The sequence below is a fragment of the Budorcas taxicolor genome, chromosome 18 (assembly GCF_023091745.1).
Source record: "Budorcas taxicolor isolate Tak-1 chromosome 18, Takin1.1, whole genome shotgun sequence".
Taxonomy (NCBI): domain Eukaryota; kingdom Metazoa; phylum Chordata; class Mammalia; order Artiodactyla; family Bovidae; genus Budorcas; species Budorcas taxicolor.
In genome coordinates this window covers 55,339,276-55,364,113 of record NC_068927.1, presented here as the reverse complement: position 1 = coordinate 55,364,113, position 24,838 = coordinate 55,339,276, and the positions used below count along the sequence as shown (strand labels likewise).

The following is a 24,838-nucleotide window of genomic DNA, read 5'->3' as shown; positions in this document are numbered from 1 at the left end:
TTAATGTAGCAGGACAATTTCTCAGGTGAGTGGAGATCCCCCCAGTGGCTCAGTGGCAAAGAATCCCCCTTCCAATGCAAGAGACACAGGTGACTTGAGTTCAATCCTTGAGTTGGGGATATCCCTGGAGAAGGAAATGGCAACCCACTCCAGTATTCTCGCCTGGACAATCCCATGGACAGAGGAGCCTGGTGGGCTACAGTCCAAGGGGTTGCAAGGAGTCGGACATGACTGATCAACTGAGTGTGCACGTGGACACAGTAAAGGAGAGTCTTGATCCTTGGTGGGTTGGAGGCCAAGGAAGTGGGAGGGAAAGGAAGGGACTGTGTGAGGGAACCCCCAAGAATCCCAGAGGAAGACACAAAGGTGGAGGGAGGGGCAGTTTGGTGGCATAGACATGAGGTCAGAAAAGGGAGTTGCTTTCAGCAGAAAGATGGATGTACAGCTCATTGGGGTCCGAGGGGCAGGGAGAACAGAGGTCCCATCCAGAGCTTTCAAACCCCTCCATCTCGTCTCCTCACCATCTCTTACTCCAACAGCTGCTTCACCAGAAGTGGACGGAAGGTCAGTGTCCACCCAGGGGTATCCAGGTTCAGAGAGGCATAGGACACTGAAGCTTTTGGGAACGGAAGAGCTCTGGGGACGCTGGGAAGGGCCCCAGCTGCTCCTGTGGCTTGGCCTGCCCGGACAGTTCTGCTTTCAGGATGACATTTGTTGGGAAACAGGTGAAGGTCCTCAACAGGCACAAACTTCCGGTTAGAAGATGAATGCGTTCTGGGGGCCTAATGCATGGTGAGTCTGGGTAACAGGACTGTATGGTACACTTGAAGATGGCTAAGATGGTAGATTTTTTTTAATATCTACTTATTTGGCTGCACCAGGTCTTAGTTGGGGCACACAGCATCTTTGATTTTTGTTGTGGCATGTGGGATCTTTAGTTTCGGCATGTGGGATCTAGTTCCCTGACCAGGGATTGAACCCGGGCCCTTCTGCATTGGGAGTGAGGAATCTTAGCCACTGCACCCCCAGGGAAGTCCCAGGACAGTAGATCTTAAATGGTCTCACCACACATTAAAAAAAACAATGGTACCCATGTGAAGTGAAGGAGCTGTTAGCTAACCGTATAATGAGGTACTCACTTCTCAATATATATTGCATATCGAATCATCACTTTGTGCATCTTAAACACAAACTTATATGCTAATTATATCTCAATAAAGCTGGGGAAAAGAAACCCAAATGACACTTCTGTCCTTCCACTCAGCCACCCCAGCTTACAAAAGCAATCTTCATGGTAAAATCTTTTGAAAAATCCCCCCAAAATGGGAAGAAGAAAATAAGTATCATCCAGAATCTCACAGGGGCTTTCCTGGCAGTCCAGTGGTTAAGACACTGCACTTCTACTGCAGGGGCCACGGGGTTTGATCCCTGGTTGGGGAGCTAAGATCCTCCATGGCCAAAAGATAGAGGAAAATATTACCCAGAATCTCATAAACCAAGTTATTCAGATTGTCACAGGGAGACCTGATCCTTCATGTAGAAAACCCTCGCAACCCACCACCTCCTCTTCTCTGGGTTCATCTCTTCACTTTCTGGAATACATCCTTGAAGTTATTTTCACAAGGAAGAGAATACCTAGGTGTGGGAGGATATAATGTGGAGAGGTGCCGTTTAGTCAAGAAAAATACTATATACCAGCAGTAACCAGTCAGGAAATTAACAGAAAAATCAGATAAGCTTCCCAAGAGCAATTAAAAAACCAGGAAGTAGCCAAATGAAGAATGCCAGAGACCTTTATGGAGATGTCAAATAAAAACAGCCCTGAAAAAAAAGAAAAACAGCCCTGGACTGAGATAACTTTATTCAAAAAGCCCGCTTGCAGTAAGGAGAATGCTCTGAGCTCAGAAATATGCAAGCTTCTCAGAATCAACCAGAAAAAGTCTTTGCTTGCCTAGGGTAAGAGGGGTTTCCCATAAAGGGGAAGTTGATTAGTCGAGGAAAAGTAACCACCGTGGTTGGCAAAACACTTAGGAAGTGTGTCTTCTCCGGGTCAGCAGTTCTCAGGAGAAGCTGACAAGGGGGCCCGTCCCACTTTTCAGTCCTCAGGAGGCGAGGGAAACTATTTGAGGGCCAGTGGGGAGAAGAGAAGCCAGACTTAAGCTTGCTCAGAGCAAAGCAGAGGGTGAGGGATGAACCGTGAACACCTGGTTGGACAAAATATTGAAATCTTGTTCAAGGACAACCTGAATAAATGGCTGATCTATGGGCTTCACAATATGCCATTGCAATCCGCCTCCACGTTCTGATATGGCCTGCCAGCAAATTTGATTCTTTATCTCTTGTTTATCTCTTTGGTTCATTAAATTCACTATTGTGTCCAGAGATGGTGGAACAGTCTCTGACGTCTAATCAGTTCTTGATACAAATATATTCTTTTAAAACAAATTTTAGGACTTCCCTGGTAGCTCGGGGGTAAAGATCCACCTGCCAATGCAGGGGACATGGGTTTGATCCCACATGCTGTGGAGCAACTAAGACCAGAAGCCACAACTGTTGGGCCTGTGCTCTAGAGCCTGGGGGCTACAACTACCGAGCCCACATGCCCGAAGTTTGTGCTCTGCAACAAGAGAAGCCACCACAACGAGAAGCTTGAGCACCACAACTCAAGGAAAAGCCTGAGGAGCAGCAAAGACCCAGCACAGCCAAAAATAAATACAATTATTTATTTTTTTTAATTTAAAGAGAATTCCCGGTAGTCCATTGGTTAGGACTCTGCCGAGGAGGGCCTGGGTTCAATCCCTGGTCCAGGAACTAAATTCCTAAAGCCAAGTGGTGCAGCAAAATATATATATATTATATATATATATATATTTAAATGGAGCTATAATTGACATAGAATACTGTATGAGATTGTGTTGTAACTATGATAATTTGATACACAATGATCTGTACATACAATTACACATTGCAGTATGATTACTACCACTATCTTGGAGCACCTCCATCACATTATGTAATTATCATTTCTTTTCTTGTGGTGAATAAAAATATTAATATATTCACTGTAAAAGGCCACCAGTGCCTGGTCCCACCCTCCAGTCCACAGGTCCTGGTGGCGCGGCTCCTGAGTGGGGCTGAAGCATTAATGTTTGTCTTAACAAAGTTTCTGGATGATTCGTATTAGAACCACCGATCTAATCACAAGTGCAGAGGCCACTGGCCAGCTCTGTCTCTTTAAAAAGGATTTGTTTTCTCTGCTCTGACCCTTTCTGGTATTTAATTTCTCCCCCTCTCTCAATCTGTCTAAACCATCTCACCAGCCAAGAATGTGAGTAATGTGTTTCAAATATTTTCAGTTCCCATTTAAGCCCATTTAATGCTTGTTCACTGCCAGCAGGCAGACTATCTTTTAGACTATCAGCCTATTTGAACTCCCTCCCCTAGTTTAACCCCCAATCTGCCTCTCCCTCCATAAAATCCAAGCTCTTCCCAGTGGGAGATGAAGGAGCAGAGGGCAAGAGGGGCCTGGCCCAGCAGGTCTTGTAGTCATGGTTTTGGTAGGGGGGGCAATGGAAAGCTGTGGAAGGTCTTCCCCCTCATGGGAGGGTTTAAGCTGGGAGAGACATCACTAGATGCTCATTTAAAACATCTGGGGAATTCCCAGGTGGTCTAGTGGTTGAGACTCCCTGCTTCCAATGCAACACGCTCAAGTTCAGTCTCTGATTGGGGAACTAAGATCCCACATGCGTGATGAGGGAGGAAAAAAAAGAGGAATCCTACAGAAGTGACTTAACTGGGTGGTTTGGGCTTAGGGTCTCCCACGACCTTGGGCTGGGGCCAGGATCACCCAAAGATTTGATGGGGGATGGAGGGCTCACTTCCAATGAAGTTCACTCGTGTGGCTGGCATGCTGTTGCTGGATGTTTACAGGGAGCCTCAGTTCCTCTCCACGGGAGCCTCTCCACAGGCTGCTTGAGTATCCTCGAAATGTAGTAGCTGGTTTCCCACAGAAAAGGTGATTCAAGAGAACAAGGTGGAAGTCATAAAGGACCTAAAATATCCAGTCTTGGAAGTCACACTGTCGCTTCCACAGCATTCAACTGGCCACACAGACCAGTCCTGATTCGATGTGAGGAGTGACTATATACAAAATGTGAAGATCATTGGGGTGAAGTGACTATATACAAAATGTGAAGATCATTTAAATTTACTTGGCTGCAAGAGGTCCTAATTATGGCATATGGGATCTCATTCCCTGACCAGGGATCGAGCCTGCGTCCCCTGCATTGCAGCGCGGATTCTTAACCGCTAGATCCCCACGGAGGTTCTGTGTGTTTCTTTCCATTAGATGCACTTTGTAACCTGCATCTTGTAACGTGTTCAAAATAAATAATATTTTTAAATTAAAAAAGTTATGCCGTGGGAAAATATTCAGTGCCACTGGTCAGTGTTCATTATTGACTGTTACATGAAAAAAATTAAGTTGTCAAACGGCAATCTTTTACACCCGTGTAGAAAAAAGACGGTATAGGAATACAACAAAATATTACCAGTAACCGCTCATTGGTGGGATCAGTGATGAACTTTACTTTCTCCTTTGGAGTCTTCGAGATTTTGCAAACGTTCTACATTAAGTACCACGAGTTTTGATTTTTTTGGTCGTTAAAATTGTTATTAGTAAAAACTACAAGTCCCGACAGACATTGCGCCTCCAACTTCTGAAGACAGGCCTTCCCCCGATGCAATGAACGCTGGGATTCGCAGTCCAATCCCCGAAGCAAGGTGGGACGCACAATACCGGCACAGATGACAGAGGAGGGATCACCACCATTTCGACCAGTGGACAGTGCGCCCTGGTCCTGAGTGGCGCACGGATAACCAATAGGTAAGCGGCTAAGCCTGAGTGACGTGTACTTCAGCCTACGGGCGGCCCATGGGGCGGGGCGGGCCTCGGCGGCCGTAGTGCGAACCATGGGAGGCGGCTGGTGGTGGGCTCCGGCCGCCCGCCTTGCCCGACTCCGCTTCCGGGGGGCTCTGCTGCCGCCTCCGCGGCCCCGGAGTGGGGGCGCCCGGGGGTCCTTTGCCCCTGGCCACGGCCCCCGCGCTGGGGCTTCGCCGCCGCCCGTGTCCGAGCTGGACCGCGCAGACGCCTGGCTCCTCCGGAAGGCTCATGAGACAGGTCTGGGGCTGGAGCTGGGGTCAGCCTGGATGGGAGACGGGGTTCCGCCTAGCCAACCTGCACGCGCGCACGAGTGGAGGATGGGGGTGGGATTTCTACTGGAAACGGGGCCCGAGCTTAGAAGGGAGAAGGGCTTCCGTGTAAACGCAGGGAAGTGGCTGGCCGTAGGAGCGCAGTCTGTGCGCACAAGAGAAGGGCTTGCGGATGGGACGGTGGGTCTGGTTTGTGGGGTGCAGTAGGAATTGGAGAGGTTCGTCGGGCCAGGACAGGGAGCCTTATCCAACTGCGCTGTCTAGATGGGAGAGGCTTCCAAAGAGGGCTTTGGGCGGGGGAATTGAATGCAAGAGGGGGCCTGGTTGGAGGGGCCAGTTCAGGTTAGGGGACCACTCTGCATAAGGCGGGAGCGTAGAGCCCCACAGAAAAGGAGGGAAGTTCCGGATTGGAAGAGGGAACAACCAATAGAAGAAAACCTCTCGACTGATTGGAGGGCGTGGTGCCTGGTTGTAGGGGGCGGGGCTTCACGTGGGCATTGGCGGTGCTGATTGGAGAGGAGGTCTTATAGGTACAGGATGGGATAGGGGTGGTGGGATTGTAACCCGACCAGTCCTGGCTAGTGACACACCAGGGACTTGAATGGATGTGAATGACATCGAGGAGGAGGAGGAGCATACCCACTAGCAGTGAGGTTTCAGAAAGCTGAAGGGGAGGCTGGAGAGAGGCCTGGGAAAGTAGGGGGGTAACAATTTGTTGGGGGATCTGAGAAAGAAGTGGGGCGGGGCGAGCCCATGGGGATACACGTGTGGCAACGACGCTGGCCCAGATGACCTCTTGGGATCTTTCTGTTCTCAGATTTGTTGTTCAGTCGCTCAATCATGTCTGACTCTTTGCGACCCCATGGGACTGCCAGCTGGCCAGGCTTCCCTGTCCTTCACCGTCTCCCCAAGCTTGCTCAAACTCATGTCCTTTGAGTCAGTGATACAATCCAACCATCTCATCCTCTGTCACCCCCTTCTCCTCCTGCCCTCAATGTTTCCCAGCATCAGATCCTCAGATACAGGTTCTGCAATTTTGATCCTAAATTCTCCTCAACTCATGTCTTGCATCTTTGGTGTTGCAAAGTTTGGGGTGGGGAGGGACTCGGAGGTGGAGTCATGAGAGGGTTTTGGGCAGATAGACTTTGGTAGGTGGGCTGCCCGGACAACGTGGGGATTTAGGGCCGCACAGGGTGGTCGGATGAAGAGGCACCCCTCAGTGGACTATCTGGGCTAGGGGGTTGGGGGCAGGGTTTGGGCTGATGCTGACTTTTCTGCCCTGCCGCCACCCCCAGCCTTCCTCTCATGGTTCCGCAATGGCCTCCTGGCATCGGGCATCGGGGTCATCTCCTTCATGCAGAGTGACATGGGCCGGGAGGCCGCCTATGGTGAGTGTAGACTCCCCGCACCCTGCAAGTTAGACTGTGTCCTGCCCCACCCAGTCACCCCCTGTAGTAAATGAACCCCTCCTGCTTCCCCCACCAGAAGCGCCTCCTTCATTTGTGAGTGTCCTCCTTCTCCCCACCTCATCGCTACATCATGGGCACCGGACCCACCAGATCGGGTGGCTCAGGGCAGGGCTGTGGGTCCGTGCCCTTTCCAATCTGACTTCTCAGCAAAGATGCGGGTCCCTGTCTCAGCCCTTCATGCTGCCCCCACTCCCATCTTATCTTTGCTCTCAGACAGGCCTCCCCCCTCCAAGCCCTAGCCACCCCCTCTGATTCCCTCTCATGTCCCCAACCTTGGCTCTGTACCGTCCCTCACCCTGCCCTTGAGTGTGCCCCATTCCCTTTCTAACGCCACCTCTGGCCCCCAACCCACCTGGGTCCCCAGGATCGGGCTCCCTGACCCTGTCCCCCTCTCTGTCCCACAGGCTTCTTCCTGCTAGGCGGCCTATGCGTGGTGTGGGGCGGCGCCTCCTACGTGGTGGGCCTGGCGGCGCTGCGGGGGCCCATGCAGCTCTCGGTGGGGGGCGCGGCTGCGGGCGTGGGGGCTGTGCTGGCCGCCGGCCTGCTCTGGGCTTGTGCCGTCGGCCTCTACATGGGCCAGCTGGAGCTGGATGTAGAACTGGTACCCGAGGATGACGGAACCGCAGCGGCTGACGGGCCTGATGAGGCGGGCCGGCCTCCACCCGAGTGAGCCACAGGGAACCGGCCGGGCGCTAGCCAGCCCGGCCCGGAGGACCGGGACATTAAAACCTGACCCTTCCCGTGCTCCAGATTCCGAGTGGTGGTTTCTTTGGCAGGGATGCTGAGCCAAGGGGGAGGGGAGGGGCGGGTGGGGACATGTGGAGATAATTAAGGAGGAAGGAGAGAAGAGGAGCTCCATGGCCACAGTGTGGGAGCAGGTGTTTAATTCACGGGGGCCGAGAGCCCTGCCCCCTGTCCCCTTGGGGTCCCCACCCGTCCTCCCGGTCCAGCCACGTGGAGGGCTGTCCCAGTCCTCAGTCCCCCTTCCGCTGCACCCTGGTGCCCAGGGCCCCCGGGTAGGGCAGGCCCAGGGCGGGATAGAAGGCCTCCGGGAGGGCGGGGCCTGGGCCCAGCCTCTGCAGGTGTGGGTACGCCAGGCCCAGCTCGGCAGGGCCGTAGCGGATGGTGCCCGGCGTGCACAGGCCCCGCAGGACTGGGGGCAGGAAGCCAGTGTGCAGGAGGGAAGGCGGGGGGTCCCCAGGAGGCGCCAGGCCCCACGGCCCCACCAAGTCCTGCTTCAGGGCCCCCGCCCGGATAACGGACGTGAACTCGGGCCTCGTTGGGGCCAGGTGGCCCGACGGCTCCTCGTCCTCACTGTCCTCTGGGTCTTCTGTCTCCCCGGGGGCGGGCTCCACTTTGATGGGTTTGCCCTGGGGCTGGGGGGCCTCGTCCTCCTCCGGGGGGGCGGCCCGCTTTCCTTCCACTGGAGGCTCTGGCTCTGCAAGAGGAAGATTCGGAAGGATGCAGTCCTACTCATCCCCAGCCCTCAGCCTTCCCATCTGTAGAATGGGGCCCCGCTCCATGGTCCAGACCCGTGGGTCTCCGCTGGGGCAGTTTTGTCTAGAGGCATTTTTGGTCGTCCCAGCTGGGGAGGAGGATGTACCTGGATCCGAGGGGTTGGATGTCAGGGATGCTGCTAAGTACCGTACAGCGGGGCAGGCTGGCCCCCACCACAAAGTGTGACCAGGCCCCAGAGGCCCCGGTCTGGACCCAGGCCATCCAACAGGACCTCCCATGAGGATGAACGTGCTCCATATCTGCACTGGCCACCTATGGCTACTGAGCTCTTCAAATGTGGGGAGTACGACTAAGGAAATGGAACTGAAACTATTTGTGATGATTTTGTGCCACACTGCGTGGCCTGTGGGGTTCACCAAGCGGGTATTACACCTAGGCCCGAGAGTCCTAACTCCTGGAACTCCAGGGAACTCCTGGAATTTGAACAGTACTTTTACTGTAAATAACCTCCACACTGGACAGCACAGGTCCCAGAGGCCGCTCAGGGCCTCCCAGGGGCTGGGCTGGGAGGTGGGGCTCACCTGTGGGCTCTGGCTCCGGGCTGGACGCGTCCTCATGGGCCACACTGGCTGGAAGCTGGAAGGCGTCCAGAGGTGTCTCCTCCCCCTCGGCTTGGCTGGGACAAGACATGAAATTGGGAGCTAGGGGCCCAGGCCACCCGGCCTCTGGGGAAGAGAGCCTTCCTCCTGCCCACAAGTCTTTTGAGTAGAGACTTCCCCTTCCCCTCTGAGAGCAGGCACTTACCCCCACTGCAGTGACTGGGGACTCCCCCCGACCCGAGGCACTTAGGCCTCATTTTTGGACCCCAGATTCCAAGTTGGTGTTTAGACCAGCTTGGCCCTGTCTCCTGAGGCCAAACCTCTGCAGCCGGTGGAAGCCTGGATGTCACCCTAAGTATCCCCTTGGGCACCGCATGCTCATCTGACCTCAGCATCCTCCTTCCAAACCTGCTGCTCCTCCCAGAGACCCAGGCCCAGGCCCTGCGAAGCCAGAGATGGCCTGGTGGCCACCACCCCCCTCCACCCGTGCTGCCTGGCATCTCCCTGTCCCTAGGCTCCCAGCCCATCTTGTCCTACAGACAGACCTCCATCTTCGTGGCAGGCAGAGGGTCCTTTCACAAAGCCGATTTGACTGTGACTGCCTCCAGCTCTAAACCCTTTCCCAGCTCCCCAGTGCCCCACCACCATCCTCAGCTTTGTTTCTGGGGACTCTACTCCAGCCCAGAGCACTCGCCCCCTTTGGTTCCTCAGCTGGGTCAGCCGGGACTCTGGGCCTTATCTGCGCTCGGCCCGGAATGTCCTCCCCACCTCTAGTTTCTTTCCATCAGTTGTTCTGGCCCTCTCCTGGATTTGCCTGCCATGGCCCCCCAGTGTCCCAGAATCCACCTAGGCCTGAGGCCACTTGGCATCTCTGTTTCTCCCTAGAAGAGACCATCACTTCCTCTCTGCCTCCTGCAACCAAGGTCTCTTCTCCAGGCCTTCACTCTCGCTGGACTCCATTCCCCTTCATGTTTTTACTGCCTCACCCCCCTAGACTTGTCTAGCAACCCTCCCTGAGAGCTCCCACCCAAAGGTGGGAAGAGCTGACAGAATCTTCTGGAAGGAGTTCTGAGCTCATGGGGAGAGGGGCCAGGCAACCCTCACCTGAGCACATAGCTGACCCAGAGCACGTGGCGCTCTCCAGGGCTCTTCCCACTCACAGCCACAGTGGCCACGGACTGCAGCCACACGAAGCCCCCGGCGCGCTGCAGCCAACGGTAGTAACCGGTCATCACCTGGCCCTTGTCCAGCACTGGGCCCAGCCAAGGGACCAGGAGAGACCGGAAGGGATGGGGTGGGATGGGATGGACAGAGAGAGAGAGACAGGTGGACAGGGAGACAGGGGCAGAGAGGGGGCGGGTGACAGGGAAACAGGAAGGGTGAGATGGTGGGGAAAAGAGAAAGGCAGAGCACAGAGAGGGGACAGAGAGAACCCAAGTCAGAAAGACAGAGAGAATCTGGCATCGAGGCCCCTGGAGTTTGAAGGCTGGGTCAGAGAGACCCCAGTCCCTGTAAATCCCACCCCCCGCCCAATTCCTGAGACTTTGCTCAGGGACGACTCCCTTGCTGCTCGTCCTGTGATGAGCTGGCAGCAGGAGAGACCATGGTCAGCCTCAAAGAAGGACTTCCAGGGAGCAGGGCGGCGGGGTGCTCAGGTCTAGGGTGAGGGGTTCTCACGGTCCAGGTGGCTTTGGCGGATCCTGGTTGCATCCTGTCCATGGACAAACTGGTAGCAGCTGCGGCCCACTAGCTCTGAGGGCCCCAGGTCCATGTGGTCGCTGACCCTGAGGGCAGGGACCAACAGAGAGCTGGGGAGAAGGGGTCCGTGACCATGCGATGGGGAGAAGGGGGCAGGGTCGGTTCCGGAGTCACTCAGCGCCCCAACCCTGGCTCTGCACTGCTCCAGGCTTAGTTTTCCCCCCTTAAAATGGGCGGGAAAATATTTAAAATAATAGTGTCCCTGTCTAGGGTGGCTATGGGCATTCGAGCAGATGGCATTCCTGGGTGTCGGTTGGCCCCGGGCACTCCAGGGGCCCCTGAATTGTGGAAACGATTTCGCTATTGATAATTTCCCTCTCACTGCCTGGTGCGGGAAACAAAGTGGATGAGAGACCAATGGATGAGAGACCAGTGAGGCAGAAAGAAATAGGATCAAGAACAGCCGAGTTCTGCAGGAGGGTTCCGCGAAGGGAGGACTTGGCCTGGGAACAGAACACGGCCCCGCCTCCACCCCACAAGCCCCGCCCCAAGGCCCCCGCTTCGTCCCCGTAGGCCCCGCCCCATCCCCGCAGGCCCCGCCTTCACTCCTCCGCTTTCTCGCTTCCCGCGTCTCTCCAGGGCCGCAGCCTCCTGACCCCTGGCCTCTCTGACTCCCCGCCCACCTCCCTCTCCCGTGCGCCCCCATCGGCCCACCTCTGACCCCAACCCCGGTACCTGCTCTCACAAGCAAGGATGGTGAGACCCAGGCTGAGTCGGAAGACGATCATGTGTCCGTGCAGCGGCAGCTCAGCCAGTGGAGCTGGCGGCAACGTGTGGCCAAGGGCCACGAGGCCCAGGGCGCGGGCCCGAAGGCGGCCGGTCACGTGGATGACCTGTGTCGGAGGCGGGGGCAAGGCGGGGCCCATGGGGCGCGGGGACCACAACCTGGCCACAGAGCCTGGCTCTGACCGTTGTCCCCAGGCCCTGGGGCCCTGGGAAATAGCTGGCAGGAACACAGGGTGGGGTAGGGGACGCGGGAGACAGACGCTGGGCGCGGAGTGCTCACACCCACCTTGTACCCCGAAGCCTTGACATGCAGCCCCCTCTTGGTGAGAGTGGATTTCATGCGGATGAAGAAGGAGCGCTCCTGGACCCGGGAGGACGGAGATACCTCGGTGGGGCTAGCCTCTGGGGCGGAGCGTGAAGGAAGGTTATGGGGTCCGGAAGCGGACACACACAGGCCACCCCCGCCCTCTGCAGACAGAGGGTCATGACCACAATCACTGTGACACCGTATCCATATACTAAGCTCCCCTCCTCACCGGCAGTCAGCCCCCTCTTTCTAAAGCTCGGATCTGACCCTATACTTCTGCTCTGAGCCTGCCATGGCTCCCTAGTACCCTTGGGAGAAAGCCCAGCTCCTCACCATGGCCTAAGACTGGCAAGCACTGCTTTCTAATGACATCATCTCTAGCCACAACCTCCAGGTCTCAGTTCAGACATCTTCGCCTCCCGGAAGTCCTCCCTGACCCCCAGGCTGGGTCAGCTGCCCCTCTGGGGTCTCTCCTACCCCAGCCCTGCCCACTCTGGGTCATCACTGCCTGGGGACCGTTCAGTCTCCTCCACTGGACTGTGAGCCTCGGGAGGGTGGGGCTGGGGCTCTAGCCACTGCTCTGTCTCCAGCCCTACCCAACAAAGGGCTAAGCACAGAGTGGGGTTCCGGCTATCGGAACAAATAAGCCTCACAAATACAGATTATTCTATAAACCCCGTGAAGCAGTCTTATAAATAGGCTCACACCCAGATAACCCTGTCTGGGCCTCAAACTCAGGTGTAAATATAATCACGCTTGCCAACAGTCCCACACGTGTCACAAACATCTCCCAAGCTTGCAAGCACTGCTGATAGTTCACATGATTTTCCTTTAAAGCAAACGCCACACAAGAGAAGCCTATTCATGAGAAAGACAACCTCAGTCCCCCAATATCTCAGAGCTAAAAGAAACTTGCAGGGTAGTCTCCAACACTCTTCCCTCCCCAACATGGAGTGGAATCTTCCACTGGAGAGAAGGGTTAGAAGCACAGACTCTGCAGTCAGACAAACCTGGGCCAGAGTCCAGCTCAACCACTTACATCTGTGTGACCTGGGACACTTAACTCAACCTCTCTGTGCCCCAGGTTCCTCCTTTGTAACATGGAGATCATCAGTTTCTGCTTCATGAATTTGTGGTTGGGATTTAATAAAATTATGTCCTTAAGGGCAAGGCACGTGTAAATGCCCAATAAGCACGCATTGTAAATAATAATAACAACCCACAGGCACCCGCCTCCACTCTGCAGTCAGAGGGGGTCTTTGTAAACCTCCAATCTTGGGGATTCAGGCATGCTTAGGGAGCTTAGGTAATTTTAGGGAGCCACGTCTCACTGCTTCAATTTAGACTCTGACTCATTCTACAAAAACTTGCTTTGCACAACTCTTAACAAGAGTGTTTTTGTTTAAAGAAGACATATTTGCAGACGTACCCAGTGTCCCTCAGCCCTCTTTTTTGGGGGGCCCTAGGAATTACCGATCTCAGGCGTATCCGCAAGCGAAGAGGAAGATGAGGAGGAGGAGGAAGAGGAGGGGACGGAAGGCGGGGTGGGGGGTCCGGGGGTCGGGGCCCGCAGCCCCAGTTGCTCCAGCACCTCGGAGTGGTCCCCAGGATGGATGTAGTCGAAGACGCTGCTGCCCGTCAGCTCCACCTGCCGGCGAAGGCGGGGAGTGCAGGGGACCGGTGAGGGGAGCGCCGTCGCTAGCCCGCCTGACAAGCAGGTGTCTCACGCCAGTCTTGTGTTTTCATTAGAAAAATAAAAATTACTTAAACTTTTTAAAAGGAGAACATAAACTTAGGCTCTTCCCGTGCCCTCTCACTTCAAACCCAGAGATTATTACGGATTTTCTGCCCCTACCTCCGCTATGAAGAAGCTGGGGGGAGCGGACTTCCCCGGTTGTCCAGTAGCTGAGACTGCGTGCCCAATGCGGGGCACCCAGGTTCATTCCCCGGTCAGGGAACTAGATCCCACGTGCCACAGCTAAGACCCAGTGCAACCAAATAAAATAAAATAAAAGAAGCTGGGGGAGGGGTTTGGAACGGGGGTGTCGTAGCCTCTGTTTACCCAGTTCCTGCTTACTCACTCTCATCCCCATACAGCAAACAACTGCGCCCTGAAATGACTCACAGGATGTCCCAGCAGGAATGGAAATCAGGACACAAGCAGTGGAATGGCTTTCAAACTCTTTAAAGTGTTAGAACCTTTAAATTAGATTTTTACATTCAGTTCAACCCTCAGATTTCTCGAAGCGGTCCCCTCATCTCCACACGGTCCCAGAGCCGGCAGCCACCGTCTCCCTGTGTGTTCCTCCCAAGAGTCCTCCCTGGTTTTCTTTCCTTCAGTCCTCACACACATACCCCTCCATAAGGTACTGCTCGGACCATGGCCCTCCTCTGCTCAGAAACCTCCCATGCTCCTACTGTCCCTGGGTTTGGGGGTCACATGCTTCCCTCTATTCTCATTAAGCTCCCCCACACACAAGCTTCCAGCCTTCCCTCCACTCGTATCCTTCCCTTCCGCTTGTCCATATTCCCCGTTCAAGGTCTTCCTCTTCCAGGAACCTCCCTCCAACAACTCACTGGAGAGCTGCTCACAAATGCCAAAAACCAATGCACTGAATTTTCTAAATTTGCCATTTGTCAAAATCTCTGTAAAAATGCTAAAAGTCAGCAACAATGCATTGATTGGATTGGCAAGACCTAAGATGCCGCAAGGAGCCAGGACTCCAGGGATGGGGACTTTGGACTTCTCTTTGCCCTCCTTTCCCTCTCAGACACCGGCTTCAGGAGCTGGAGCAGAAACAGTGGGTTGAAATCAAGGCAAAATGCAAACCAGTCAACTAAGATGCCCCCCAAAATCCTCCAAGCTGGCAAAACCCGAGTCCTCCCAATACGAATGGCTGGAATCCTTTACAAGTGTTAAGAATAGGGCTTCCCTCGTGGCTCAGTGGTAAAGAATCTGCCTGCCAATGCAAGAGACTCAGGTTCGATCCCCGGTCCAGGAAGATCCTACATGCTGCAAAGCAGGTAAGCCTGTGCGCCACAACCTGTCCTATTCACCACAGGTTCACCACAACTATTGAGCCTAGGCTCTACAGCCTGAGGATCACAGCTACTGAGCTCCACACGTCCTAGACCCTCTGCTCCACAACAAGGAAAACAACCGCCATGAAGCCCGTGCGCACGACTAGAGAGTAAGCCCCGCTCCCCACAACTAGGGGAAAGCCCAGACGAGAAGACCCAGCACGGCCAAAAATAGATACGTAAATAAAGTTAGGTGTTAAAAGCGTTGAGAAGAAACACGTTTTGGTAAATATCAGTGCATATGGTGACCACTCACAGGCAAACTTAGCTTTCTGCTGATTTGCTTTCTTCAAATCAACCTACTACTTTAAAAACTCTCCTCTGCATTTGGTGTCATGTTGGGTCCCAAGGAACACACTTTGGGACCCTAGGAGCCCATCCTTTTTTTTTTTTTTCATGCTGGTTTGGTGAGGCCAGGAGAGAGGAGGGTGGGCAAGGGAGATGGCAGCTGAGCTGGGCCAGGCAGCCTGCTGCGGGCCCCTTACCTGTGAGAGACCCAGATAAATGGAGACTGTCTCTGAGATGTAGAGGAACTTCCCTTCCTGGTTCAAGGCAAACACGAAGCCATCCAGGGACTAGAGTGGGGAGAGAGGGGCGGGGCGTGGGGAGAGGAGGACACGGCATCTACAAGAGGTTCTAAAATCTGGATCTCTGCTTGCGATGGGTTAATCAGGGGTAAAGAGTTTCAGCGGCCCTAGGGAGGAGGAGGAAGAAAGGGGAGCCCCAGCAGCCTGCCTCCCAGTTCTGGGCTGCCGGCACCCCCCCCCGCCCCCGCCCCCGCCCCCGCCCCCGCCCCACCCCCGCTCCTCCCGGGCCCGGGGCTGAGGCTGGAGAGGAAAGTGCCTTTCTCCCAAGTCAGCCACCAGGTGGCAGCAAGGAGCAGCAGGCGGGGAAGGGGCCTCACCTGCAGAATGTGTCCACCCAGGTGCTGCTCAAAGACTTCGGAGACCAGCGCCACGGGACCCCTGCGGCCTGGGGCTGGGGGGAGAGTGAGGGGTAAGGCTAGAGCCTGCTGGTTTGACCCCTGACCTCTGGGAAGACCCCCAGGGAAGCAGGCTACATATCTCCCTCTCTCGTCCCCAGTCTTGAGGCACTGGGGAGCCTTGTCAGGGAGAGACCCAGGGTGTGAGGAGGGGCAGACTGAGACACACAGAGACAGAGAGACACCAGGAGACACAGAAAGGGATTCATTCACCCATTCAGTCCTCCAGCAAACGCCCTGAGCATCTGCCCTTCACTGGGCAGTGCTTAGAGACAGAGTGGGAGGTGACCAGGACACCCACCCCTGCCCTCACAGGGTACCCAAGTCAGGGCAGATATCAATGAGCAAGAAACTAACAAATACAGAACTATCATTCGTGACCACTGCTAGGGAGAAGTGAATAGGTGGCATGAAATAAAGAAAAATGGGGTAGGGCCTGTTGAAGGAGGGGCCTTTGAGCTCAGACCTGAAGGATGAGAATGCAGCAGAAAGGAACCCGAAAAAAAAAAGAGAGAGATAGGGACACAGAGAGACATTGAGAGACAAAGATACAAATAGATGGACAGAGATACAAAGGAATAGAGAAAGAGATGAGGACTTCACAACTCAACAACAAAAGGATGAGGTGTCCAGTTAAAAAATGGGCCAAATCAGGAAACTCAAACAGGGGCTCTGTATCAACCTAGAGGGGTGGCATGGGAAGGGAGATGGGAGGGAGGTTCAAAAGGGAGGGGATATATGTACACCAATGGCTGATTCATGTTGAGGTTTGACAGAAAACAACAAAATTCTGTAAAGCAATTATCCTTTAATAATAAAAATAAATTTTAAAAAATGGGCCAAAGAGGAATTCCCTGGTAGTCTAGTGGTTTGGACTCAGCGCTTTCACTGCTGAGGGTCTGGGTTCAATGCCTGGTCAAGGAACTAAGATCCTTCAAGCTGCACAGCACAGCCAAAATAAAAATCGGGTAAAGGATTTGAATAGACAGTCATCCAAAACGGTACACAAACGGCCAATAAGCGCTTGAAAAGATGTTCAGCATCATTAGTCATTAGCAAAATGCAAATGAAAACCACAATGAGAGATCATTTCACACCCACTAGGATGGCTAGAATTTAAAAAAAGAAAAAGAAAAGAAGTGTTGGCGAGGATGTGGAGAAATCGGAAGCCCTGTGTGTTGCTGGTGGTAATGGGAAACGATTCAGCCAGTCTGGAAAAGTAGTTGGGCGATTCCTCAATAAGTTAAATATAGAATTACTATTTGTTGTTTAGCTAGCTGCTCAGTCATTTCAGTCTTTTGCGACCCCGGACTGTAGACCTCCAGGCTCCTCTGTCCATGGGATTTCCCAGGCAAGAATATTGGAGTGTGTTGCCCTTTTCTTCCCCAAAGAATGACCATATAACCCAGCGACTGCACTCCTAGGTACATATCCCAAAGAATGGAAAACAGGTGCTCTAACAAATACTTGGATGTGAATGTTCATAGCAGCATTATTCCTAATAGCCAAAAGGTGGAAACAGCGCAAATGTCTACTAACTGCTGAATGAATAAGTAAAACGTGCTAAATTCATACAGTGGAATGTCATTCGGCCATAAAAACAAATGGAGTCCCGATCCACGCTGAGCAGAAAGCAACTTTGAGAACAATTACGCTAAGTGAAAGCAACCGAACACATGAGGCTACATAGTGTAGGATTCCATTTATATGAAACATCCAGAACAGGCAAATCCAGGGACAAGAAGGAGATTGGTGGTCCCCAGGGGCTGGAGGGAGGGGCGGGAGAAGCTGGGAGAGACTGTGAACCGTACAGGGCTCTAGGAGAGTGACGAACATGAACCAGATAGATGCGCGGCTGCACACTGTAAAATGGTGAATGTCGTGTTACATACATTTTACCCCAATAAAATTTTTAAAAAGAGAGATAGAGCAATATATAGCCACAGAAATTGAGACAGAGATAGACAAAGACAGAGAGACTCGATGAGATGGAAGGACAGGGACCTCCCCTGAGGTCCGGTGGATAAGACTGCCCATGTCCAATGCAGGCAGCATGGGTTCGATCCTTGGTTGGGGAGCTAGGATCCCGCAGGCCACCACCAGCACAGAACATTTTAAAAATAAAAATAAAGAGACGGAGGGACGGAGGGAAAGAAATGCACAGAGAGACATACGGGGAAAGTGGCAGGAAGATACAGATGGTGAAGGAGACGGAGGCAGAGACACAGGCCGTCCATCCCCGCAACAGTCAAGAGCAGAGGACTCCAGACATCCAGGCCAGACCTTGCAGAGAATGACTCCCTAAGGGGCCTGTGCCCGGATTGGGGAGTCAGTGACCTCAAGGGTCCCCAAGCACCTGGCTCCTGCTGGCCTGAGGATCCAGGTCTGGTGTCAGTCACTGTCCTCCCCAGGGACCAGTGCCTTCACTTCTCTGTGCCTCAGTTTCTTCCTCTGTTAAATGGGTTTGCTAAGAGGACTGGCTGATCCGTTAGGGGATGTTGAGCATTCATTCCGCCTAGGGAACAGAGAGGGCCTACCAGGGGCGGGCACGCAGCAGGTGCTCCCGAAACAACCTCGGATCAGTATTAATAGCCTGATTACTATTGTGATTTCCAGACCATCAAAACACCAGGCGGCGGAACGCCACCCCCCCTCCCATCAGGAGGCAACCCCCAAAGCTCCACCCCAGCTTGGCCACGCCTCCTCCCTCCAGGAGCGACCCCCGACACCCTCAGGCTGTTCACACCCTTTTTCCACCCCCCACCCGCCCCTGGAGTTCCAGGGACAATAGCTGAGGGGTGGTGGTGGTGATGGAGACCCCTCCCCTGAGATGCAGCAGGAACCAGCCGGGTGACAGGCGGGAACAATGCCGGCTGCTAATTGTCGCAATTTTCCCCTGTCATTTTTGCTAATTCCTTCATTTTCCCTCTCACAGGATCAGCCCAGGTCAGACTGAACGGCTGCAATTAACAGCGTTAATGGGCACGTCGGGATGGGGGTGCGTGTAGCGGGGAGGGCTCAGCCACTCGCTCTTCCCCTATCCTGTCCCCTGGGTCTCTCCCCATCCCTGACTGAAGGGTCTTTGAGGGGTCTTATGGCTCCTAGCCCCACCCCGCCCCAAGTCCACCGACTCCCCGCTTCCTCCTTCTCCCCGCCCCCCTTCTCTCCCAGAAATACCTCAACCCCTATCCCTCCCAGATCTGCTCCTTGTTCACGTCCAAACCTCAGCCATCATTCACTCTTTCAACAAACATTTGCTGCGTTTCCTATCAAGTCAGCCTCCCCTGGAATAAAACTGCCCCAGTTGTCATCTTCCCTCCAAACCGGAGGGGGCGCTGAGGGGCCGAGGGGAGAAGCTAAGGCCTCACCCAGGGGTCCTGCCCCCACAGTCCATCCTCAACTGCCCTGGGGGCTTTGCTGTCCCAGACTAGTGGGGATGAAGGGGTGGGACTTCAGGAACTTGTCGCAGTCTGGGAGAAGGAGCCCCCCTGCCTTCATCAGAGTGCCTTGCTCCCTGGAAGCAAGCCTGAGGGGCTGGAGCAGGTGCATTCCTGCCTGCGCTTTCCCTGGCTGCACCTGTGAAATGGGTCTAGGGCTGGAGCTGGGTGGGTTCATGCATGCACTTGGCACAGCCAGCTGCTGCTGCTGCTCACTCCGTCGTGTCCCACTCTTCTTGACCTCATGGACTGCAGTCTGCCAGGCTCCTCTGTCCATGGGATTTTCCCAGAAAGAATACTAGAGTGTGTTGCCATTTGCTTCTTCAAGGGATCTCCCCAATCCAGGGATCGAACCCGTGTCTCTTGTGTCTCCTGCATTGGCAGGCGGATTCTTTACCGCTGAGCCACTTTGGAAGCCCATACAGTAGGTGAGTCTGGGTTATTCTTCTAGGCATTTCTATGGATAAACTCCACTGCAGGCACCTTCTGGGGGGTACCTTGCTGTCCACCTTGACCCTCTCCTTCCTCACACCCACACCCCTGTTCTGTAAGTCCCAAGGCTGGATGGTCACTGCATCTCCTGGATCCCACCACCTCTCCTCCCACCGCCCCCACCCTGGCCTAGCTGCCTCATGTCCAGCTGGATCACCTCGCTTGCCTGCTCACTGGGCTCCCTGCTTTTTCCCTCACGTCCATCCCTTCTGTGGCTCCCATCTCACTCGAAGTAGCCGCCAAAGTCCTCGCCATGGCCCGAGAGGCCCTGCAGGAGCTGGCCCTGACCCGCTGACCACTCCCCCTCCATTTACTCCTCCCTTCCTCTCTGGAGCTCCTGACCTCACTGCTGTGGCCTGCACCCACCCAACTGCTTGCTGTTGCCTCTGCCTGGAACACTCTCCTTCCGGCTTTCCTCAGCTCGCTCCCTCACCTCCTCCCAGTCTCAGCTCAAAGGTCACTTCCTTAGAGAGGTCACGCCTGACATGTGCATCCCCCCAACACCTAGTTCTAACTGCTCCGTCACTCAGTCACGTCTGACTCTTTGTGACCCCGTGGACTGTAGCCCACTAGGCTCCTCTGTCCCTGGGATTTCCAGGCAAGAATACTTGGAGTGGGCTGCCATTTCCTCCTCCAGGGAATCTTCCCAACCCAGGGACTGAACCCACGTCTCTTGTGTCTCCTGTACTGGCAGGTGGATTCTCCACCGCTGCACCACAGGGGAAGCCCCCACCCAGTTCCATAGCTGCCCAGCAAATATTTAGTGATCCCTCACTGTGTGCAGGGTCTGTTCTAGGCTCAGCAAACAAGGTGTTGTAGGGGAGAAACACAATAAACAAGAGAAGGGACTTCCCTGATGTCCAGGAACTAAGACTCCAGCTCCCAATGCAGGGGGCCTGGGTTCCATCCCTGGTCAAGGAACTAGATCCCACATGCTGCAACTAAAAACTGTCACAGCCAAATAAATCAATAAATATTTTTAAAAATTAAATAAACAAGAGAAATAAGAAATATGCAATAGCAGGTAACAATAAGTACTATGGAAAGAAAAAAGACAGGAAAGGGAGAAAGGGAGACAAGACATGCCAGGAGCAGGGGGTTGTTATTTTTATTTGGCTTCACCGGCTCTTAGCTGTGACATGTGAACTTGTTGCAGCATGTGGGATCTAGTTCCCTGACCAGGGATTGAACCCAGGCCCCCTGCAACGGGAGTGCAGACTCTTAGCCACTGGACCTCTAAAGAAGTCCCTTTTATTTTTAATAGTGTGGTTGGGAAAAGCCTGACTGAAAAGCCCACATTCAAAGGGAATGAGGGTTCCTGGTGGAAGCATAGCAGGTGCAAAGGCCCTGGGGTGGGAGCAAGCTTCTCTGAACAGCAAGTCAGCCAACGTGGGGCAAGGGCTTGAAGTCATTAGAGAGGTAGAAAGGTGACATTAGGGAGGTAGAGGGCAGGGGACCAGGTTTGCAGCCCACCTCCCAGGGCAGGAACTTTTTTCCTGTTCTCTGCGATGTCCCCAGTCCCTAGAACACTGCCTGGCACAGTTCAATCAATAACAATGAATGACTGATAGATCAAAGCTGTCTTCTCTTCAGACTTAGAGCCCCTAGACTAGACTTCAACATTCATGATCCCATTTTACAGATGGTAGTGTGAGGCCCAGAGAGAGGCCAAGCCCAGCAACCCAGAACCCATACCTGGAGACCCACACATATGCCAAGTATGGTGATAGAGAAGGTGGGCATCAGAGCCAGGCTACTTGAGTTTGAATCTCATCTGAGTCCCTTGTTGGCTGTGTGACCTTGGGCAAAGAGCATCACCTCTCTGGGTCTCAGTTTTCCAGTTCTATAAAACAGGGATCAAAACACTGCCTCCCTCTGAAGATTTCTGAGAGAATTAAGCAAGTGAATTTGGATCCAGTGCTCAACCCAGTGTCTGCGGCATATATTATTACTAGTATTTTTGAGAAGAACATGGGAGTCCCCCCTCCTTTAGGGAGCCTACATTGTGCTTTTGAACTGTTGAGGCAGGTTCTTGGCCTCTTGCTGAAGACCCCGGGAGAACAGATGCCTCCATTTCTTAATTCTGGGGGGAATCCACGCAGCTCCTCCCCAGCACACTGCCCTGCCCCGCCTTCCCACCTACAGGCAAGGGGGTTGCTAAGGTCGGTGGTCTGCCCCCTCGAATGACCCATCCCGGCAAGCGGGGAGGGGGGAGTCCGGCCACCGGCGGGGCTCTCAGCATCCCCCCCGTCCCTTTCTCTCCCCGGGGCTTGGGGACAATAGACAAGATGTTTATCCCCCGCCGGCGCACATGTTGTTCGCGGTAATGACAGTAATCAGCGGCGCTAATGCCGCATTCTCTCCGCGCCAGTCAATTCGCCTAATTACCGCCTGGGAAGCCGGATTATTTAAATTTAAATGGTGATTTATTGCGAACTTAATCAATGCTATTTTCTCTCCCCCCCTCCCCCCCCGAGACCAGGGCAGGAGGGGAACTGGAGCCCCTCCAACCCCACCCTAAGGACAATCCATCTTGGGGGGGGGAGCAGTTGCCTAGGGTCCCCTGTCCCTGTTACCTGAGGCCTCTGAAGAACACGATTCGCACACTTCTAGTAATAAGAGTAAAGCAATAAAACATAAATCGAAGTAACAACAATAACGTAACACTTCTGTGTAATGAAGTCTGAATAATAATGAAAGTAGATATCTATCTATATATATCTGTGTTTTACATGTTCTATATTTTAACATATTATAGACTGTATTTCGTTATCATGTCTTGGGGAGTAGGATGTCAGCCTGTCCAGGGCAGACACTTTTATTCAGTTTGTTTCCAGCTGGGTCCAGTGGGCTCAGAACAGTAGCAGGCACACAGCAGACGCTCAATAAACCTGCAGGTACCCATTGATAAAGGCTTCCCTGGTGGCTCAGCGGTAAAAAATAAAATCCGCTTGCCAATGTAGGAGACGCGGTTCGATCTCCGGGTCGGGAATATCCCCTGGAGAAGGAAATGGCAACCCACTCCAGTATTCTTGCCTGGAGAAATTCAATGGACAGAGGGAGCCTGGTGGGCTACAGTCCATGGGGTCGCAAAGAGTCAGACGCGACTGAGCGACTAAACAACCACTGATAACAGTAATCGCTACACATTGGCTGTTTACTCTGAACCAGGTGTGTTTAGGGTCTTTATTACCTGGTAGACCTTTTTCTCTTCTCAGCCCTGGGGAGGGGAGGGGCTTCATCATGATTTCCATTTCACAAATGAGGCACAGAGAGGTGAGGCGACCTGCCCGGGGGTCACAATGCTGGGGAATGGCCAAGCGGGGACAGGGACCTCTGTCTTACTGAAGCTCGCCATCTTACTTGCCATGTTATCCCGTCCCCCTCCCGCATCCCAGGCTGGGAATTCAGACGCCAGAGTCCTTGTGTTTTCTTTGGGGACCCTCCGATCTGAGTGCGGGGTGTTTCTTGCTCATTAGCGGATGGGAGGCCCGGGCTGGGTCCTCTCTGTCCCGCTCATGCAGCTGCGGGTCTCCTTTGTGAGAATCATGAATCATTTCCTCTAATAAAAATAATAGCCCTTACTAGTGGCATGACCCCTGGTACGGCCAGGGCAGAATTCATGAAACCGTCCCTACCTGGTGAGTCCATTTTACAGATGAATAAACTGAGGCTTGGACAGCAGAAGCCGTCTGATAGCAACACACAAAAGGTCTGACTCCAAATTCTGTACTCCCTTCCTTTCGGGTGGAGGAGACTGGCCACAGCTAGCTCGCAGCTCAGACCCGGGGTGCCCTGCCCTGCGCGAGCGCGCCAGGACCCCGCCCCCGCGCATGCGCACTCACCTAGGCCCGCCGGCGGCCCCGAAGACCGCAGCCCCCAGGGCGGCGCCCCGAGCGCGGCAAAGCGGCGCAGGCGGAGGTAGGTGACGCTGAGGCGCACGATGGACGCCTTGTCCAGCTGGCTGGAGATGGCTCCGGGCAGAGGGAGTAGCTTGGCCAGCTCGAAGAACTCCAGGTTCTCCTTTCCGCGCCGCGAGCGCGCAGCGTTACGGGACTTCTCCTTGCGCTGCGCCTGCAGGCTGGGCGGGCGGCGCGGAGGGAGCGTCAGCGAGGGCCGGGCACTCCGGAATCGGGGGCGGGGGCCTCGGGGGCGGGGGCCTCGGGAACCGGGGGTGGGGGGCCTCGGGAACGGGGGGTACGGGACGTTGGAAGTGGGTTCAGCACTCTGGAGGTCGGGACAGAGCCTGAGAGTGACTTCTCTGCCCAGCCGTGGGGCAGGACTTGGGGGTGTAAAGGCTGAGGGGGAGGAGGAAGGAGAGGGGAGCGGTAAGAATGTTGGGTAGGAGTCCCGAAAAAGGGGGCTAGGAACCGAACGCCCAGTGTGCGGTGAGTTGCGGAACCTCGGTAGAGCAACTCCGGGTAAGAAAGTCTAGCCCGAGGGGCGGGGCGGAAGGTGAGTGTGAATTCTCTTCGGATCCCGCCTTGGGGCGGGGCCACGGCCCGAGGGGCGGGGCGAAGGTGAATGTGAATCCTCGTCGGATCCCGCCTTGGGGCGGGGCCACGGCCCGAGGGGCAGGGCTTTGCTCACCAGGGTCCCGGCGGGGCCTTGACCACGAACCCCGGCAGAAAGTCCCAAGGGACGCTGCCGCCGCGACCTCCCCCGCCACCGCTGGGGTAGGGGGCCGCCATCTCCGTGGGGACCCGCTCAGGCGGGCTCAGAGCGGCCTGTGGGACTCGAGAGCCGCGTCTCCTGCAGCGGGAAGGAGCGGGAGGCAACGCTCAGCGCCCGAGGGGGCGCGTGGGACACTGGTAGGCAAACCAAGGTCCGCGGGGTTGGGTGCAGGGTCCCGGCGAGGAGCTGCCGCGGGAGGTGGCCTCAGTTTCTCCTACCCGGAGGCCAGGTTACACAGCCCGCAGCTCTCACCGTGCCGGGCTCCGGGCGAAGCTCACTCAGGGTGAGGACGTGCCCCGCCGCCGCCTCCCCCGCGCCGCCCGCCAGCGCGCCCGCCTCACGCCCGCGCCGGGCCGGCTCCCGCATACCAATAGGCGCACGCGGCGCGCATACGGATCCGACCGGCCCGCGCGCTGCGTGCCAAGCATGCCCAAAGCCGGGCGGGGGGCGGGCGCCTCGCCGGGGCCCAGGCAAGACCGGCTCCAGCCCCCAGAGCCCTCTACCCCGGGGACCTGCTCCCACCACAAGCCCATCCCGGGAGTCTGGTTTTTGCATCTGCGGTACGCCTATTTCCCAGGCTCGGTTAAAGAGATAGGGGCGGGGGGGAGGCAGAAACTAGGGACCCCACCCGATGCTTTTCCCAG

At 54.9% G+C, this 24,838-nt stretch overlaps 2 protein-coding genes across 2 annotated transcripts; one reads left to right on the top strand and one right to left on the bottom strand.

Annotated features, from left to right (window-relative positions):
- The first annotated feature begins 4,953 nt into the window (after positions 1-4,953).
- Positions 4,954-7,431, top strand: TMEM160 (transmembrane protein 160). Its single transcript, XM_052656988.1, has 3 exons — positions 4,954-5,179; positions 6,507-6,599; positions 7,085-7,431. Exons 1-3 carry the CDS (start codon positions 4,972-4,974, stop codon positions 7,348-7,350), a joined length of 567 nt encoding a protein of 188 aa, XP_052512948.1. The 5' UTR covers positions 4,954-4,971; the 3' UTR covers positions 7,351-7,431.
- Positions 7,432-7,654: 223 nt separating this feature from the next.
- NPAS1 (neuronal PAS domain protein 1) lies at positions 7,655-24,211 on the bottom strand. Its single transcript, XM_052656983.1, has 11 exons — positions 24,111-24,211; positions 23,366-23,601; positions 15,514-15,587; positions 15,095-15,184; positions 13,002-13,176; positions 11,508-11,623; positions 11,171-11,328; positions 10,415-10,521; positions 9,842-9,989; positions 8,720-8,814; positions 7,655-8,118 (listed from the first exon to the last, which is right to left on the bottom strand). Exons 1-11 carry the CDS (start codon positions 24,209-24,211, stop codon positions 7,655-7,657), a joined length of 1,764 nt encoding a protein of 587 aa, XP_052512943.1.
- Positions 24,212-24,838: the final 627 nt, after the last annotated feature.